Genomic DNA, 19,824 nt, shown 5'->3' with positions numbered 1-19,824 from the left:
AGGGACACTCACTCCAGCGCATGAATTTCATGCAACGGGCCTCTAGTATATATGTATTTATGTGTGTGTGTGTGTGTGTGTGTGTGTGTGCGCACACACAAAATAGTACATATCAAAGTACTAATTAGAGAACTAAAACCTCGAGCATTGCCAGCTCTCCTCCACTGCCAATAATGTCCCATTAACAACTATCAGGAGACACCATGCAGGAGGTGTGAGTAGGAAGCGAGGTGGGTAAGTCGGCACCTGTTCCTTCTGGTCTAGAGCCTCTCAGGGTGGGCTCTGGGTCAGTTCTTTCCAGAAGGGTCCAACTGAGGCCCGGGCTCCCTGGAGCACTGCCATTATGTGTCTGCAGGTCTGTCCTCCTCGGTCTAAGCTCCTCAAGTGCAGCATCCACACAGGACTGATTTTGGGGCCTAGCACTGCACTGGGCTCACAATGAAGCACTTAGGAAGGGAGCCTCTCTTTATATCTTCAACTGAGAGCTCAAGTTTGGGCCTAGCCTGCTTTAAATCATTTTATGGATTCATCCAAGGTATAAAAACATGCAAAGGAATGAAACACAGCTTTAGGTTATGTAGACCTCTGAGGAAGTAGGAAAGAGAAGGCATCCAGTAGGTGTACCTGGGACCATTCATTTCTTAAAAACAAGTGACAGAAATTAGATGCAAACATGGCAGAATGGTAACACCTGTTAAATCGAGGAGATAGGTATATGGGTATCATATTTTCAAAAATGTTTTTTCCATGTTTGAAGCATTTAGTAATTAAAAAAAAATCTGTCTACTAATGACTTAACCAGAACAACTTGGTTAGGGATTTGATCTGGGATTTCCTCCTGCTCAGAACATTCTCCCCTCTGTGAATTGGTTTACTTTTAAATATGAAGGAAGTTGCTGTTTCTGACAGGCCATTTCATTACCTTATAATTTCAGAATCTGATGTCACTGCATTTACGTCCACAGGACATTAACTTCAACCTTAAATTTAATTCAACAACCAAAGCAAGCATAACCTTAAGAAAATGAAAATCCACTGAGAATTTAATAAGCTAGCTGCCCTACAAAAACACTAGCTGCTTTTAGGCCATTGCGTAAATAAACTAAGGAATAATTATTTGCAGGAATTATTTACTAACAAAGTTACTGTGACTTCTGAAATGTGCAAAGTATCAGAGAACATAAAATAATCTGTATGCAAATTCAGTGTCTCCGTCTTTCACAAGTTATGTATTATTCTGATGCAGTGAATTTGTTATCATTAAAATTACCCCAAATGTGCAACAAATTATTTCAAAAATAAAGACTGAGAAGGCATCAACATTTAATTTGAAAGAAAGACACAAAAATACAAGATTATTTCATTCACTTTCTATTTTCCTAAAGAAACAGAAGCTCCAGGTATGTGGGTTGGATTGGGGGGCTGTTTTGCAAAACTGTCCTCAAACAGCAACAAGGCTGAAAGGCCTCATTGTAAGTCCTTCTTTAAAGTAAGAGCCCACTTTGAGTTCCGAGTATTTACAACACTTCAAAATGACCAGAGTGCTAGTCGAATTTCTCAATAGTAAAATTTAATATTACCACCCCCCCCCCCCCCCCCCGCGCCCAATAGCAGTGCATTCCTGGTTGCTAGAAACAGGTGAGGATTTTGGTATAAATACAAGCCCTCATGACTCCTCAGGTGATACCAGGACATGAGCCACTTTAATGGAAGAAGGCATAACCAATAAACGCCAATTCAGTGAGTACCTCTAAATTGCTCAGCATATGAGGTAAACTTTGTCTGGCTTTATGCAACAAATATTTAAAATGTCAATATACTTGACAATGCTTAAGTCAAAATGTTTTTACAAGCATGAAGCCATTCCAACATTAATGAGCTCTTAGGTCAGGTTATGAAACGTTAAGTGTTAGTTTCTGGTAACAGCCAACAGTTTTAACCCCTCTCTGTGTCAGATGCACAGATTACAAGGCAGGTGAAAATCTCAATAATCAACATAAAGGGAATATAACAACCCCTAAATATCCAGTGATATGTAGTAAACCATAGGGGGTAACTTACAAATAAGGATAATTCAGCCAAATAAAGAAACAGCTTATCACCTACAAACATGAAATCTTGTATTTATTATCCTAACATGAGAGACAAATCAACTTAAATTTCCTAGTACCGAGGACAGCACAAGTGTGCTAAACATATTTATTGCATGAGAGGAAGACAAGCCTGAAAGTGGTCTGTTCTCTACAGAACACAAGGTTCGGCTGGGCTCCTGCTGTCCATCTCCCTAGCTGGGGGTGACCACAAGTGACTAAGGCAGCAATGATGGTTTGTTTAGGAAGCAACAATACACAGTCTTTACCCCATAACAGCTTTTGCAAACATGTAGAAGGGCAGGGTTCTACATTAAATAAAAACTGAGAAGTAACAAAAAGAACTGAAAGCAAACCAAAAAAAAAACAACAAACAAACTTGACCATCTCTTCCCCCTCTACCTTTTGAACTTCCCTTACTGTAAATGAAACTGGAATCTGAGCTGTTTGAAAGTTTCTAAGTGCATGAGCTAGAGTTCTCAAATTGCCCATTTTAAGTCCTGGTTTTGGGGAAGGGAGAGAATATCAATCCAGAATAAATACACCAAAAGTATAACTTTTGAATTGTTTTAAAACCCAAAGAAAAAGTAGAAATTTATAAAAATAAATATGTAAAATAAACACATAAATATATGTTCAGTGCATTTAATATATTTATTTATATGTATAAAAATATGAAACAAAAACAAATGTATAAAAATAACCTGTATAAAAATTTATAAAATAACTATTCAGAAAATGGTGCCAGGACAACTATGTCATTTATATGTAGATATCTTAAAGGAAAATAAATAAATTCTAACTGGATCAAAGTTAACACATATAAAAGTGAAAATCATAAAATATATTAGAACATAGTGTTTTTTTGTTTTATTTAAAAAGAACCTCAAAGTATGAAAGGCCATTCTAAGAATGACACAAACCCAACACTTTTAAATTTATTTAGGGCAAAGTCTGATTAATATTTATTCAATGTTTGCTGCATGCTATCTCTATCCTCACTCAGCACACACACAACACATCAGTAAGGCAGTGTAGAAGGGAGAATTCTAAGACAGCCCACAGGATTCCTACCTGCTGATGTACACTCCCAGTACTAATCCTTCCCCTTTCATGTGAGCAAGACTTGTGGATATGATGGGATTTCACTCTCAAGATCAGGCCACATTATATGATGAAGGTGAAAGAATTTAGCAGATGTAATCAAGGTTCTCTATCAGTTGACTTTAATTAATCAAAAGGTGGACTACCTGAGTGGCAGGGCCTAATCAGGAGAGCCCCTTCAAAGAGAGTCTATAGGGAACAGACAAAATACAACAGAGTTACTTTCCTGTTGACCTGGAAGAAACAAACTACCATGTGATGAAGAGGGTCACCTGGCAGGGAGCAGTGGGTGGCCTCTGAGGGCTGAGGGCTTTAGTCCTACATCTGCAAGGAATTTAATTCAGTAAAGAACCGTGGAACTTGGAAAAGAATTCTAAGCCTCAGAAGATACTGTAGTCCTGGCTGACATCTTGATTTTAGGCTGATGAAACTCTGAGAAGAGGATGCGGGTAAGATGTGTCTGGAATCCTGGCCCATGGAAACTGTGAGATGGTAAGTGGGCATTGTTTTATGCTGCTGAATTTGTGGTGATTTGTTACACAACAGTAGAAAATTAATACAGTCATAAATAACAACCTGGAAATACGTTATGTGCAAAACAATGTATTTAATAAGTAAAAAAACTTCTACAAATCAATTGAAAAGACTAATAACTCAATACACAAATAGCCAGAATATAAAAAAGATAGTTTACAATACAAATTTTTTTTAAATTATGTAAAAATGTAATAAACCTATTGTATTGTAGATGTAACCATTGGGAGATTCTGGATGAGGGATATATGTATGGGTAGCTCTATACTATTTTTTTTGCAACTTCCTGTGGGTCTGTATTTATTTCAAAATAAAAATTAAAAAATATGGTCAAGTTTATTTGTATTAGGAAAAATATAAGTTAGAATGAGCTACCAGTTTTCACCTATCAGGTTGGCAAGGATCAAAAAACTTTATAATACATGGTGTCAGAAAGACTTGAGCTGAGGTATGCTCATACATGGATACGGATGGTTATATAAACTGTATCATTTTCGTTCACTGCTGTATCCTCAGCATCTCGTGTTTGACACAGAGTAGATAGAGTGTTAAGTTTGGCAATATCATAATTTAAAATGCCTATACCCTTTGCTGAGAAAATTCTCTTTTAATACTATATAACCCATTAACATATACATATGTATATATTTTGTTGTTGTTGTTGTTATTGATGTTAATTCTCACCAAAGAATATGTTTTCCATTGATTTTTAGAGAGAGTGGAAGGTAGCAGGGAGAGAGACATCAATGTGAGAGAGACACTTCCACTGGTTTCCTCCCACACTCGCCCAACAGGGCCAGGATCGAACCTGCAACCCTTTGGTTCATGGGCCTACACTCTAACCACTGGGAAACACTAGCCAGGGCTAACATATTCTTCACATATGCAAAAAAGAAGTATGTCCAAGGGCAGTCACTGAAGCACCTGATTGGACGCAGTATTCTTGTCCTTCAGTAAGGAAATGGTTAAATAAATTATGAAATACCCATACACTGCGACCCTGTTCAGCAATTAAAACAAGGTAGATTAATCTGCATTGATATAAATCAAGAGTAGAATGTTTTCCAGCTTCCCAAGTTCCATAGTGCAATTTTACGACATACCCTCATTCATTATTTACAAAGCCCCATCTACCAGGCTCCATATGTAGATAAAAAGAATACGGCCATCTATCTGCATGTGGAAGGAGGGAGCAGGTGCACACAGGCCAGGCCTGGGAGTCCACCAAGGATACCAGAGCTCAGAGCAGGGAGTGGATCACAGGTCAGATCGGAGACTCTGGGTGTCAGGCTAAGAAACTGGTTGAAGGATTTAAAGTAAGATACTGTCAAGACACTATGCCAAGCATACACCTGCTATAAAAAGGAGTGATCCAGCTGGAGAAGTTCAGAATCTGGAGACAGCTCCAATTTCATTTGAGGTGTTTTAGGTACCTCAACTTGCACAGTTGTGGTAAGCTGAGTCACCCCAAGACACCCCTTCACTTCATGCGTATAAAAACATGAGGACAGCATGGAGTCCTCTTCAACCATCTTACAGGGTGGATTCAAAGGAGATACTCAAGACATTTTCCTCATCTGGAGAAACATTTACAAGAAGCCCTCTCAAGCACCTGGACATGCTGCACTCCATCAAGTTCTTCCACCAACTCTATATGCAACATTGAATCAAAGCCGCAAACCATGAAACTACACTTGTTCTATCTTCTTCAGCCTTCTGTGCTTTTAAGGGTCAAAGCTTTCAAATACTTTGATGCCAACACAGCTGAATAGCTTTTACTGAATGGGCCTCATGTTTTCAGATAAATTAAAATCTATGACAACTAGTGATTCAAGTCTCAAATAGAGGCCACCTGTTCCAATTAGTGAGATTAAAATAGTGCAACACTGACTATCTGAAATGGATTCCAGGCCTTCTGGATTATCACACCATCTTCACAAAGAGAAAAAACGAACGTTTGACCTCAGTACACAGCTACGCGCACCCTGAAGTAAACATATTGAGGTGCTGAATGTATTTACTAAGGGCACAGTTTTCACTAAGGACATACTTTATTTTTAGACAAGTGCTTATATAAAAATGTCACCGAAAGGCGGCAGCACCATTTAATTCCCTCTTATTACAACAAGCCTATATACCCATCTCAATTAGATTCAACTTTACTTTAGAAAACCACAGAGCTTAAATTTCTCCACCCACCACATTTTGTCCTTCCCTGAAATTCCCCAAGACTCCATGTCTTCCAGAATGGTCCACTGTTTAGCCTAAGACCTTCCATTGCCTCAGTTTATCTCAAAGCATCAGAGACACAGCCTGGAACAGGCATAACTTTCATTTTTCCAACCTCATCTACCCAAGTATTCATACCCAGACAAGATTGCCTTCAACTCACCAGGATGGGCTTTTGTTTAGCCCAGCACTCAATTACCCAAATTTTCACAATCCATAAAAAAAAAAAAAAAATGTAAAGGTAATACCCACTTTCTTTTTTTCAATATTCTTTTTTTCAATATTTTTATTTTTAACAATTTCAGAGAAGAAGGGAGAGGGAGGGAGAGAGAGAGAGAAACATCAATGATGAGAATCATTAATCAGCTGCCTCCTGCATGCCCCCTATTGGGGATTGAGCCCAAAACCCAGGCATGTGCCCTTGACTGGCATCGAACCTGGGATCCTTCAGTCTGCAAGCTGACGCTCTATCCACTGAGCCAAACCAGGTAGGGCCATAAAAAAATATTTTGAAGCAACTTCTAGGCCAGGGGTCTAAAAGAAATATTCCCTAAAAGAACTTGGAGAGATGATACATTAAGACCCGTGTGTCCTCAAATGATTGTGAATTATTTTCGGTGGTATAAATTGAAAAGCATCAAATAACAGAATCACAGGGAGCGAGTAACTGCCCTGAAAACAATCCTCAACCTGTCCAGTTGATTCAGTCGAGGAGGAAGTTTGTCGAGTGCTAAGAACTCTCTAACAAAGCTTCCACATCCACTGATCCTTTTAATCTGGCACTGCAGGCCTCAGAGGGCCAGACAATATTTGGCTAGAATAGTAACACTGATACTTTAAACATAAATTTAAGTTTCAAGGAGTGAACTGATTTAGAAACACTAAGTAAACAATCGTACAGGTGGCACCAAGCTATGTGTAGGTGTGGGAATGACTGAAGTTTGGGAAACTCTCTGGAAGACAATGAATGACTCAGCGGCAGAGCAACAAATGCTGTCATGGGTTTCCTAATGCCACTGGTCAAGGTTGCTCACACACTGGAGAGTGGAGGAGTTGACATTCAAGTTTGACTCCTAAATCCACACTCCTAACCCTTCACTCTAACCACAAAACCAGAAGTAAACTAAGGGAGTGCTGTTGGGGCTAATGAGAGAAAGGTGACTGAGAAAATACACACTGGATGTGGTGTGTAAGTGGGGTGACTGAGGAGTTTCCCAGCATCTAGTCTGAGGATCAGCTACATGGGGATAGTAGTAACCAGGAATTGGGCTGGTCATTTGAGAGAATGTATTAAGTGTGACAGATAGATTTTGAGGTGCCTGTGGGGCATCTATGTAGAAGTGTCTTGTTTATACACTAAAGCCACATCTTACTCCAGGGTTGGGCTCTCAAGTCAGAGCATACGGCAGAAATCACAGATTTTCTCCAACAGAGACACTTCACTGTGGATTGGCACTGTATGCACCTTCTCTCAACAGGCCAACAAACCCTCTCCCTGTCTTCACCCCTAACCCCCATCCCCGGTGTTGGAACAGAACCAGATGATGTTTTTGTGTTTATGAAAATTATATACACTAAAGACACTTGGCAGAGGGGAGGGGGTTAGGGGGACAGGAGGAGATTAACCAAAGACCGTATGTGCATATATGCATAGCCCATGGACATAGGGGCGGGGTAAAATGGGGGACATCTGTAATACTGTCAACAATACAAAATAAATTTAAAAAACAACAGGGTGCTGGAAGATGCTCTCAATGAGAGACTCAGAGGAACAGAGCTTTAGAGGCGAGAGTAGGCTCGGGCTGAATTCTAAGTTACACATTGAAGATACACTCCATGACGTGTGCATCTGGCATATGTTTTTACCCAACATCCTATCCCAACAGATGGAATGTCAACACAAAGATGAACTCATTTCTCAAAATTTTATTTTGAAGAAGAAAAAAAAGACTAAAAGAGACCTCACTCAGAAAAGATAATTTGTACAAAATGGCAGCAAATCCAGTGCAGCTAAGTAGTTTGATGTGTGAATTGTCACCTCTCTTCATCCTAGCCTCCCCAAAATCTGGAATAAATTCAGAAGGATGAGGGCTTAACACAGCGGTTCTCAACCTGTGGGTCACGACCCCTTTGGCGGTTGAATGACCCTTTCCACAGGGGTCGCCTAAGACCATCCTGCATATTAGATATTTACATTATGATTCATAACAAGAGCAACATTACAGTAATGACGTAGCAACGAAAATAATTTTATGGTTGGGTCACAACATAAGGAACTGTATTTAAAGGGCCAGAAGGTTGAGAACCACTGGCTTAACACTAAATCATTTAAATTCACTTTTTTCCCCACCCAGAAAACTTACAAAAATTCAAATCTGTTCAATTAATTCTCTACTGAAAAAAATTTTGAACTCTCCTTCTACCTTGTTTAATTTTGAGATGTTTATGCCACACAACTTAGCAATTAACTTGGTATTTAAAAATATTTAAAGCATGCCCTGGCTGGTGTGGCTCAGTGACTACAGCATTGGCCCATACAATGAAGAGTCAGGGGTTTGATCCCTGGTCAAAGGAGCATATCTGGGTTGCAGGTTTGATCTCTGGCCCTAGTTGAGGCTCATGCAGGAGGCAACCGATTGGTGTTTCTCTCATATTGATGTTGGTCTCTCTCTCTCTCTCTCTCTCTCTCTCTCTCTCTCTCTCTCTCTCTCTCCCCGTCTCCCCCCTCTCTCCCTTCCACTCTCTCTAAAAATCAATGGAAAAATATCCTAGGGTGAGGGTGAGAGAGAGAGAGAGAGAGAGAGAGAGAGAGAGAGTGTGTGTGTGTGTGTGTGTGTGTGTGTGTGTGTGTGTGTGTGTATTTACAGCAGTTTTCTTTTCAGGAATTTTCTAAGACAGAACTAGTACACTGGTCAGTCCTAATCCGTCTGTCTTAGCTACACAATTTTACTGCTTACAGTCTGGCTGGACGTCACTATTCTGTATCTGCACATGGAATGGTCTGGGGTTAATGTCTAAATTCCCTTCCAATCCTATCATAATAAAAACTTTAAGTCTAACTTTATAATCCTCTGCCTTAAGTACGACAAGCACACACTTTAAGTCCAGTGAGGCTGAGCCATACAGGGAGAGCTGGTGAGGCCAGACTGCGAGAAGAACCACCCTTGTTATGTCCTTCAACTGCTCATCCTCCAGAGATCAAATATTAGGCTAGAAGATGGTTTTTTAACCCTGTTATTAAACATGAGCTTATTTAACAGCCTTTAGGACTTCCCCAAATTATCAGCAAATTCTTATATCCGAGGCATTATAAAAAGCTCCTAGATTATCATTCGAAATCATTCATTCACCAAATGTTTACTGGAGATATAGGACTATATGCAGCGGACTGGCAGAGTGCTGTGTCATAAGCATCTCGAGCACACCATTTGGCTAGGTGCCCTGCAGAAGTGGAACACATCCAAGCACTCCACAGGTTGATGAAGACTGGACTGCTCTCCAGCATTCGCTTCAGAGGCGGAAGATAGGAGAGTGGTTAACATGCAGGCTCTGGAATGAGACCTGGGTTTATAAAATGCTAGCTCTACCATTTCCTAATAGCCACAGGTCCTTGGCCAAATTACTAGAATGCCTGGGTCTCAACTCCCTCACCTATAAAATGGAACTATAAACAGGATATCATGAGGATTAAGGAGATGGTGCATCCAAAATTGTGCCTGGTGTATAGTAAGGATTTAGGTAGTACATGTTGGCTATTATAATTTCTACTGCATTCTTCTTTTAATGTTCTTTTGCATCCTTACAGAAGAATAATCAACACACACGCTAGGTTCTCCTTCAAGTAGCATTCCCCTCCCCCCAACTCAATGGACGGGTTGGATTATGCACTGATCATGTATCCTGATGTTCCCTTTCTAAGGAGTGTAAAGTCCTCATTCTGATTCACAGGACAGTGATTCATGGTTCTCTTCCTCCTCCCTTCCCTCTCCTCTGTCCTCCTCCTACACACACAATGAAACATAAAAACACAATCAAAGAAACAGCAGGGCTGCCCTAACTGGTTTGGCTCAGTGTTTAGAGCGTCGGCCTGCGGACTCAAGGGTCCCAGGTTCGATTCCAGTCAAGGGCATGTACCTTGGTTGTGGGCACATCCCCAGTAGGGAGTGTGCAGGAGGCAGCTGATCGATGTTTCTCTCTCATCGAAGTTTCTAACTCTCTATCCCTCTTCCCTTCCTCTCTGTAAAAAATCAATAAAATATATTTTTTAAAAAAAATTCTTAAAATCTTAAAAAAAAAAAAAAAGAAAGAAACAGCAGGGCTGAAAGCTGCAGCCTCGGTGAAGTCAAGACACAGGCAATCTCCATCCAGAAGGACTAAGTCGATTTGATTTTCACAGCAGCCCTGGAGACTGGGGCAGTGGGTCTGAAGCAAAACTCCTCCTGTGACCCCACTTGGTAGCAGCTACTATGGTGTGCAACAGGGATGCGACAATCGGGAGTGCTGGTGGCGGCTGGCAATTTGTTCTCTAAAGGAAGGACTGGTGCGCTTGCAGCAAAGCATAGCTCAAAATACACATACCACATCAATCTATCCATCCTAAATTTAAGAAAAACCCGACCTGGAAGACTCATCATTATTCACCATTCCTTTAATTAACTCATCAGAATAAAGCAAATCACTGATTCAAAGCGTATTCACAAAATGCTCAGTTCACCACTTCACTAGATCAGGTTAACCTACCACAGAAGTGTGTTTCCACTCTCTCCAGTTCCTTCCTGCCCAGGAAGTAAGCATGTGATTATCGCCTTACTGCATCTCTGCCCAGCCATTTCCACTGTGAGAAGGGTTACGGCATCCTCTTTTCCTTGACTGCTTTTGGCCATTACTCATCATACTGTTCTGGATCGATTTCCAAACCAGAGAACACAAGATGTACTACAGGGGGGCACCATGGCTGGCAGTTTTTTCCTTCAGATGTTAGAGACTGTACTTATGATCATCATCTCTTACTGTAAAAAGGAAGGGTATTTCCAGAGCCACAAGTAGAAATAAAACGCAAGTGCCTGACATTACTCTTCTGGAGAGGCCAGGCTGTCTGTTTCAATCGCCTTTATATTACTGACACCTAGAGTGGCAGCTAGCACACAGAAGGTGCTCAAGCAAGTTACTTAGTGAATGAATGAAGCCTCTTGTGCTCAGAGTTGCGAGTGTCTGTAGTTTATAAACATGTAAATGACAGGCATGTGAGAAATCCATGTGATGAGGAACAAAATACCAGAAAGGCTATACTATTCACAAAATTAGCAGTCTTGCCATTTTCAAGCTTATGATCACTTCTTATACAGTCACTAGAGTCCCGGTGCACGAAATTCGTGCACGGGTGCGGTCCCTAGGCCTGGCCAGCAATCGAAGTGCAGGCATCGGCATGGAAGGGCAGGTCCCAGCTGACCTCTGGGCCCTGGGCAGCACCTGGGCCCCTGTGCACCCCCCTCCACGTGGGTCATGGCGTCCGAGTCCCCACGCAGAGATGAGGTGAGTGTAGCCGGACACTGCAGGCTGGCGCGAAGTGTGGGCCTCTGGGCCGCCCAGCAGCGCTGCACAGAAGCCAGTGGGCAGTGCGCTCTCTTCGGGCCGGCCTCGTAGACCGGTTCCTGCGCAAATCCATGGGGAGTCCGACCAGCCCCTGCAGTTCCAGTGGCTGCAGGGCAGGCCCCTTGCGGGCACCCTGCACTTGAATGCGTGGGCTTCCCCAGCACAAGCCCTGACGCCCTGGGTGAGGGTAACAGGGGGGAGTGAGAACGAGCTCGGCGGACACCCCGCATTCTCACTACACCTCTGTCCCCATCACCCCTGCCCCCAGATAGCTGGTGAGGGCGCAGCCCCCTGCCCAGGCGCCACAGGAGGTTGGTCGCTGCCACCCACCCCCAGTTCCCTGTCCCAGCCTGGGGCCTGACCCTGATCACGTGATCAGGACCTGCTGTCTGCTGGTTGCTGTCTGTGGGGCAATAGGTTGGGGGGGCCACCCACCTGGCTCCCTCAGTGCCTGGGAGCTGGGCGGCGGCGCTGGCTGTCTGCAGGGTGATCGGGCCCCACTCGCACCCGCCTTGGCCTGGTGCTGCCTGCTCACCTGCTCCATCATCCCACCGTGGTCTTGCTCTAATCGGGGCCCATCAGGGCCAGCAGCGCCTCCACTGCCGCCGCCCCCTGGTGGTCAGCACACGTCATAGCGAGCAGTCGAACTCCCAGTTGAACTCCCAAACAATTTGCATATTAGGCTTTTATTATATAGGAGGATAACAAAAATGGCTACCATCTATTGAGTTCTTACTGTGTACTGGACATTTCATAGAAATTACTGCATTTATTCCCGGTAACATCCCTAGGATATGGAAGACGAAACTAATACTTAGAAAGATTACAGGGTCCCAAATCCCACCACTGGTCAGCAGCACTAATGCAAGATCTGTCTTCTGGGGGCCAGCCTGATGAGAGTGGTTCTGTAGGCAGAATACTCTAGTCCTTGCAGGCAAGACGGAATGGAAGTTGACAAAATCACAGAGCAATGAGGAAGCTAGTGCACCAATTATCTCTTCTTGAGGTTCGTAAGTGGCTAACCTAGATGGGAGATGACTGGAGGAATGAACCAACTCAAAAAAAGGTCCAGTGGAAATGGCTGGTAGATTAGAGATGGGGGAAGAATAAGCACTCAGGATGACTAGAGTTCTGATTAGTGGTGGTACCAACAGAACAAGAAAAAAATTATTCACCTTACATAAGGATCAAAAGGCTGCTGAAAGTGGCCTTTTAGAACATTTAAAATTAGAACATAAAATTTAATTCACACATAATTGATTAAAAAAAAACCAGACTGCCTGTATTCTTAAAGAAATGATAGGCTTTAACTATGTAGGGCATGAAAAAAAAAAAAAGTGGGAGTCTAATTATGTATGTTCTTTCTTTTAAAGTAGGGGTATATTAGGTGCATCAAGTTAACATGCACATTTCTGAATTTTACCCAGATGAAATTTAAAAATGTGAATGATCTGACTTGTCAGCTTAGAGACAATCACAGAATTCATCAATTATATTACATTTTCACTGAAGGGGACAAAAAAAAAAATCTAGGTTAATCCACCTGGCTGTAAAAATAGACTTCTCCAATGTGAAAATAGTAAACTGCCTCATTATTATTCTAGTCTCAAAGGCTTAACCAAGCTCAGCAAGAGACATGTGTATTTTCCCTGTTCTCTCCACAAAGTATCAATTTTGAACTGAAAAAAAAAGACCATTTGGTAACCAAGAATTTGATCTCATGGAGTCTTGGGTCCTTCCTAGGAGGAAACCGCACATCTCTGGAAAGTTAATAAACTCTTCCCATGCATCTCCAGTTCTCCTTAGTTACAGTGTTTTTAGGGGAGCTAATTTACTAAATGAGTTCACAAAATGGTTCTTTTGAAATACTCTATTAGATAGATGGTTTATTACCAAAGCAAGGATGACATCAATAAATTAAACCGGCTGGTGTCGCTCAGTGGTTGAGCATCGACCCAGGAATAAAGAGATCATGGTTCAATTCCTGGTCAGGGCACATACCCTGACCAGGAATTGACCCCCAGGGTTGCAGGCTTGACCCCCAGAAGGAGGTGTGCAGGAAAGCCAATGGATGATTCTCGTCACTGATGTTTCTATCCCTCTCCCTTCCTCTCTTTTTAAAAATCAATAAAAATACATATAAAAAATTAAACCCTAATACCACTTGACGTTTTCCTTTTGCATACTTTCTGAGTATAAAGAAAATATGGGTATGTCTTTATAACTACAATGAAGTGAATCCCACAAAACAGGAGCTAGAATCACCTAATGAGATTCTCGCAAGAAAATTATTGCTGCTTTCCCTTCATTACAGCAGGCTTATGGCAGCTCTGAGGACAGACTCAAAATTACATCAGCTCCACTTGAGAAAAGTTCTTATACAGTAACAAAATTTCCACTAGTTCTCTCTACTCCTCCTGACTCAACTAGAAGCAGACAATCAAGAAGTTTAAACAGTGATATCAGCATCACTGCTATGGAACTTGTGATTTTATCCACTAAAGTTCCAACCCTCATTGGTTTGATTTCTTTTAGTCCTCACTAGATTTCGTTTGCTCAGTAAGATAATTTAGAATAATCAGTATATACTATAATGTCTAACTCCATTTTAATATACGGTCTATTTAAAAATCAGGTATAGTCATGCACCATGTAACAACATTTCGGTTAATGACAGACCACATACATCACCATGGTCCCATAAAATTATAATGGAGCTGAAAATTTTCCATCGCCCAGTGACATCTTAGCAGTGCAACACATTACTCATGTGTTTGTGGAGATGCGGGTGTAAACAAACCTACTGCACTGCCACGCATATAAAAGTAGAGCACATACAATTATGTACAGTCCATAATACTTGATAATGATAATAAGTAACTGCTACTGGTTTATGTACTTACTATACTATACTTTTAATCATTCTTTTGGAGTGTAGTCTTTCTACTTATTAAAAAAAGAAGTGTGCTGTAAAACAGTAGCTTTGTTAGGCTGGCAGACATCCATCTTGTGTTTACCATTCTTGACCGCATTGTGTTCTCTTGTTCTTGATTTAATCTCATGCTGTTTTGTACAGTAACATGCTGTGGCCTGGGAGCAATAGGCTATATACCATACAGCCTAGGTGTGTAGAAGGCTATACCATCTGGGTCTGTGGAAGTGCACTCTATCCAGGGGTGGGCAAAAGTAGGTTTACAGTTGCAAGTACGGGAAACCCAGTTTATTCTTGTATTATTATTTTCTACTAGAGGCCTGTTGCACGAACATGCACCAGTGGGGTCCCTCGGCATGGCCTGCAGGATTGGGCTGAAACCAGCTCTCTGACATCCCTCCCGGGGTCCCGGATTGCGAGAGGGCGCAGGCCAAGAGACCCCACCGGTGCATATTTGGGGCCAGGGAGGGACATGGAGGTTGGCCAGCTGGGGAGGGACCACGGGAGGGCTCCAGGGCATGTCTGGCCTGTCTCGCTCAGTCCAGTCCTGATCGGCCAGACCCCAGCAGCAAGCTAACCTACCAGTTGGAGCGTCTGCTCCCTGGTGGTCAATGCATGTCATAGTGAGCGGTTGAGCGGCCTTAGCATATCATTAGCATATTACACTTCGATTGGTTGAGCGGTTGACTAGTTACTTAGCATATTAGGCTTTTATTATATAGGAAGGAAGGATACCAACGACTGTAAACCTACTTTTGCCCACCCATATGTTCCCACAGCAATGATACCACTTAGTGACCCAGTTCTAAAAACTGTTGCTAACCCGTGTTAAGCGGCATATGACTCCGTCTCTACAGCTCACCAAACAATGCGGTAGGTAAACATCCTGGGAAGAATTTAAAAAAAATAAGAAACCTTCACACAGGGTGTGGCACTTTAACACAAAAGAAGGGTGACGAAAGGAACAATACAGCAGAAAAATTAAGTCTGCAGTTAAAGTACTCATTTGCTTCACCACTTCTCATCATAGTAGTTGAGGTACAAACTTTATCACCACCATATTACTGATTATGAAGAGTGAATTTTTAGTAGGTTCGGTGAGTTTTGCCAAAACATTTAAATGATTTCACAGTCAGCCAGCCATCCCTCAAAGATTACTAATCTCGCCGAAACCGGTTTGGCTCAGTGGATAGAGCGTCAGCCTGCGGACTGAAGGGTCCTAGGTTCGATTCTGGTCAAGGGCATGTACCTGGGTTGCGGGCATATCCCCAGTGGGAGATGTGCAGGAGGCAGCTGATCGATGTTTCTCTCTCATGGATGTTTCTAACTCTCTATCTCTCTCCCTTCCTCTCTGTAAAAAATCAATAAAAATATATTAAAAAAAAGATTACTAATCTTGTTTACACAAAGATTATCACAGTTGTGACAACTGAAACCAAGCTTCCAAATTTCTTCAAGTCTGAAATTTCTTGTCACCTGAGACATTAATATAGACTCCCCCAATTACAAATGCATTAGAAATAAGGACTGTCAACTTTCTTCATAGTGTGACTGTGTTAGCCAGCTGTCAGCCTTCCGAAGTGTATACAATAGGACTTTCTGTTAAAGTGCCACAACCTTTTGTGAAGGTAAACAAATAGCCTTTGTCAATGCTTCTTCCTAAACGAAGTTTCTGGTTATCTTCGTAACAAATCGTTATGAAACATTTAAAGAAAGTGCAAAAAGTAAGAGAATTCTTTTGGGGGAGGAGAGTGGAGTTGATGCAGGAGGTATTATTATTCCACCAAATATATTTAATCTGTAAAAATAAATCATTCGGTTAAATTGATTAACAGATGACACAGGAAAAAGGGAAAACAAGTGAGTAGACCAGGGAGTTGTCACTTCACTTCTGGGGCGAATGATTACTTCTCTGAATTACCATTGCACACCCACATCCTCCTGCACGTGGGGCGGCGCCGCACTTCTGTCCCTGTTGCTACTTTTCCCATCCCACTGGCCGGCTGGTCTCTATCTGGGAGGTGGCAGGCCAGAATCTGAGCAGGGCTCTTCCTCCCTGAACTTTACACAGGGAAGCTGACACTCCAATGCTGAGGTCTCGGACGAGCGAGTACAATTAGCTGAGCAAAAAACAAATCCAGGTAGCTCCTGCCAGAACGAATGCCAAGGGGGAGGAGGTGCTGTTGCAAATGGCATTTCAATGAGCCAAGGTCGGGGGCAACGGGGCGCAGGGAGAGCCTGGACGGTTCAGCAGCCCAGGGGGGCGAAGGTACCCCCGAGGAGGGGTATGGAGAAGGCTTCCTCTTCCGTCTTTATTTGAAGCGCTACAAGAATCGTCCCTGCTGCCCGCTCTGAAGAGCTATTTTCACCCACAGCCAAATTCAGCAACAGCCAATTACACTGCAATCAATGGAGAGCGCGCTGCTCGGCTCAGCGAGAAACTCCGAGAGGCGGCTGGAAGACTGACTTGTCTCTGGGCAGAGCCCCTGGCGCTCCCGCCACCTGCCCCGCGCCCGAAACCCCGAGGGGGTCAGGCGGGAGGGGAGCCCGTCCCAGCGCGGACGCGGGGCCGCCGGGAGCGAGAGTCCCTTCCACACCGCCCCGCGCGGCGGGCGCTCCCTGGTGGAGAGCGCGGCGGGGCGGAGCGCGGCCGTCGGGGAGACCCGGCGTCCCGGACAGGCGCGCGGGGACCGAGGACGGCGGCTGGCGGGGAGTCGACGGGCCGGGCTCGGCTCCGCGTCCCACCGGGGCGGTGGGGACATGGGGTCTCCGAGCCGCAGGCCGGGCTCCGACGGCCCCCTTCCCAGCCCCTTCAGCGCGGACAGGGGCGGGGAAGCCCGGGCGCGGGGCAGCAGGGGAGGGAGAGGGGCGGCCGAGAAACGGGGGGCGGGGGTGGGGGACGAGAGTCCGTCCACGAGGCAGCCGGAGCCCATCGGCCCGGCGCCCCCACACACTCAGTGCGCGCCACTCACCCGACTCTTGCAGCGCTGGTGCCGGCCCGGGTCGGAGTAGGTCCGGTCCACGGTGAGTGCCGTGTCGCTGCCCGGCATCTCGGCGCTGGCGCGGGGAACTTTGCCGTCTCCCGGGGCCGCCGCGCCGCGAGCTGCCGGCCCTGCTCCGGGCGCCGGGGGCGGCGGCCGAGCGGGAGGAGGAGGCTGCTGGGCTGGGCCGACCGCCGACAGGCGACACCGCCGAGCCGCCCTGCGCCGCCGCCGCGGGGGAGGGGGCGGGGCGGGGCGCGAAGGCTCCGCCCCCTCCCCTCCCCGCCCCCGTGCGCGGCCGCCCGCCGCCCGGAGCCTTCCCCAGGTGTGACTCCCCTGCTCCCGCCCTCGCTGAAACTTGACTCTGCCCCCTCCCACACTGCCCTCTTTTCCTTCAAAAGATGAGAGACATCTATTTGTTGACTTATTCGTATAATTATGACAAAAGGTGGATTTTTGACAAGATGTTGACGCTTGCCTTAAATACTTGCTTTCAGGTGTTTAATTATCCAACGTGCACATATTGGGCATCTGCCATGTGCCAGGCCCTGGGACAGGGACCAGAGGTGTTCAAAGCCCCTGTTTTTCTTATAACTCACTGAGCACAAAACACACTTCCACTTGAAGAAATATCTGTGGTGCTGTGTATTTTAATTTTGCAAGTCTAGCTCACCTTTATGTTAGCCACCTGAAAGTCAAGACATATCTTTTCATTTTAGTATTCCCTATTTCGAATAAATAGTCCCCCTCCTCAAGAAATTTGGAGTCTAGCCCTAACCGATTTGGCTCCGTGGTTAGAGCATCGGCCTGCGGACTGAAGGGTCCCAGGTTCGATTTGGATCAAGGGCATGTACAGTGGTTGGGGGCACATCCCCATTGGGGTTGTACAGGAGGCAGCTAATTTATGTTTCTGGCTCTCTGTCCCTCTCCCTTCCTCTCAATAAAATATATTAAAAAAAAGAAATTTGGAGTCTAGAAGAGAAAGGACTGATCGGTGAACAATTAAATGTTACCTAAACCAACATTCAGAACACAGGGTCTGGTTACCTAGGGCAGTGGTCGGCAAACTCATGAGTCAACAGAGCCAAATATCAACAGTACAACGATTGAAATTTCTTTTGAGAGCCAAATTTTTTAAACTTAAACTATATAGCTAGGTACACTGTTATTAACTTAATTAGGGTACTCCTAAGGCTTAGGAAGAGCCACACTCAAGGGGCCAAAGAGCCGCATGTGGCTCGCGAGCCGCAGTTTGCCGACCACTGACCTAGGGTGAACTAGGGGGAGACTGAGTTGAAATACTCGAAGTGCAGCCGCCTCAGAGAGGAGACATTGCAAAGGGACCAGACAAGGAGAAAGGAAAGATAAGCTCCCCCTTCAAAGGGCTGAGGGGCTAGGGGAGTGCAGGCGGAAGCATAAAAACAAAGGCACATTTGGAAAACCTCACGTTATCAGCTTAGGGGGGTGTCTTTAAGAACAGAAGGATGCGCTGGGAAAAGTAGGTGGAGACTGTGTGGTGCAGGGCTCCACTTTGAAAACTATGAAGTTCCGCCTTAGTATGTGGGCACAGTAGGTCCTCGGGTTACGGTTACGTCGGAGATCTGTTCCTACGGCAGAATAATTTTCGCTGTAGTCGGAACCCACCCACATAAGCACCTAGTCACTCACATGAAGCACATACACAGCAGTAATGAAGTGAAACAGAAAAAAAAAATTAAAAGAAAGATAACAATTCCTGACCTTTACTCATGGTAAATAAATAATAAAAAACATAAAGCACCATATGTACATATGTCGAAATGACGGAACTTTTCTTTTTATAAATAAATGGAGTCCGACTTAACCCGAAGACTGCCAGTATTGGGAAGCAGCTATAGCTTTCTGAACAGGGAAAAGATGACGTCAGGACGGGAATGTAAGATCTATGTGATAGCCATGAGAAGCACTGACTGAAGATGGGTAAGGGTCACTTGTTAGAAGACCATTGTCAAGACTGAGAACAACCTAAGGTCTTTCAGAAGGAGACTGGGTGTAAATTATGACACACCCATCCAGTGGAGTATTAGGTAACTGTAATGGAATGAGGCAGCTTTTTATGTGTAGCTATAGAAATATCTCTGGCATATATGGTTAAGTGAAAAAAGCAATATGCAGAATAATTTGTATGGTATGCCATCATTTATGTACAAACCATATATGTATGTGCTTATATATGCATAGAATATTTCCAGAAGGATAAACAAGAAACTAGGGAGATAGACAAGAAACTGATAGCAGGAGAGGAGAACTAGGTAACTACAAGGAAGGAATGAGAGATTTATTTTTCACAGTATATACTTTTTAAAAATGTATCTTTGTTGTT

The 19,824-nt window shown here is 43.9% G+C and overlaps 1 protein-coding gene across 1 annotated transcript in view; it reads right to left on the bottom strand.

The window, feature by feature from the left end:
* TMCC3 (transmembrane and coiled-coil domain family 3) overlaps positions 1–17,662 on the bottom strand; it is a 70,377-nt gene extending 52,715 nt beyond the window's left edge. The window contains exon 1 of the mRNA XM_081083728.1: positions 17,454–17,662. Coding sequence (XP_080939854.1) covers positions 17,454–17,531 — 78 coding nt within the window. The 5' untranslated portion in view covers positions 17,532–17,662. The remainder of the gene's footprint in view (positions 1–17,453) is intronic.
* Between the last annotated feature and the right edge of the window lie 2,162 nt (positions 17,663–19,824).

Source organism: Myotis nattereri, assembly GCF_964212035.1.
Source record: "Myotis nattereri genome assembly, chromosome: 2".
In the NCBI taxonomy this organism is placed as follows: domain Eukaryota; kingdom Metazoa; phylum Chordata; class Mammalia; order Chiroptera; family Vespertilionidae; genus Myotis; species Myotis nattereri.
The sequence above is the reverse complement of the archived record's forward strand: the minus strand, read 5'-3'. Positions and strand labels throughout refer to the sequence as shown.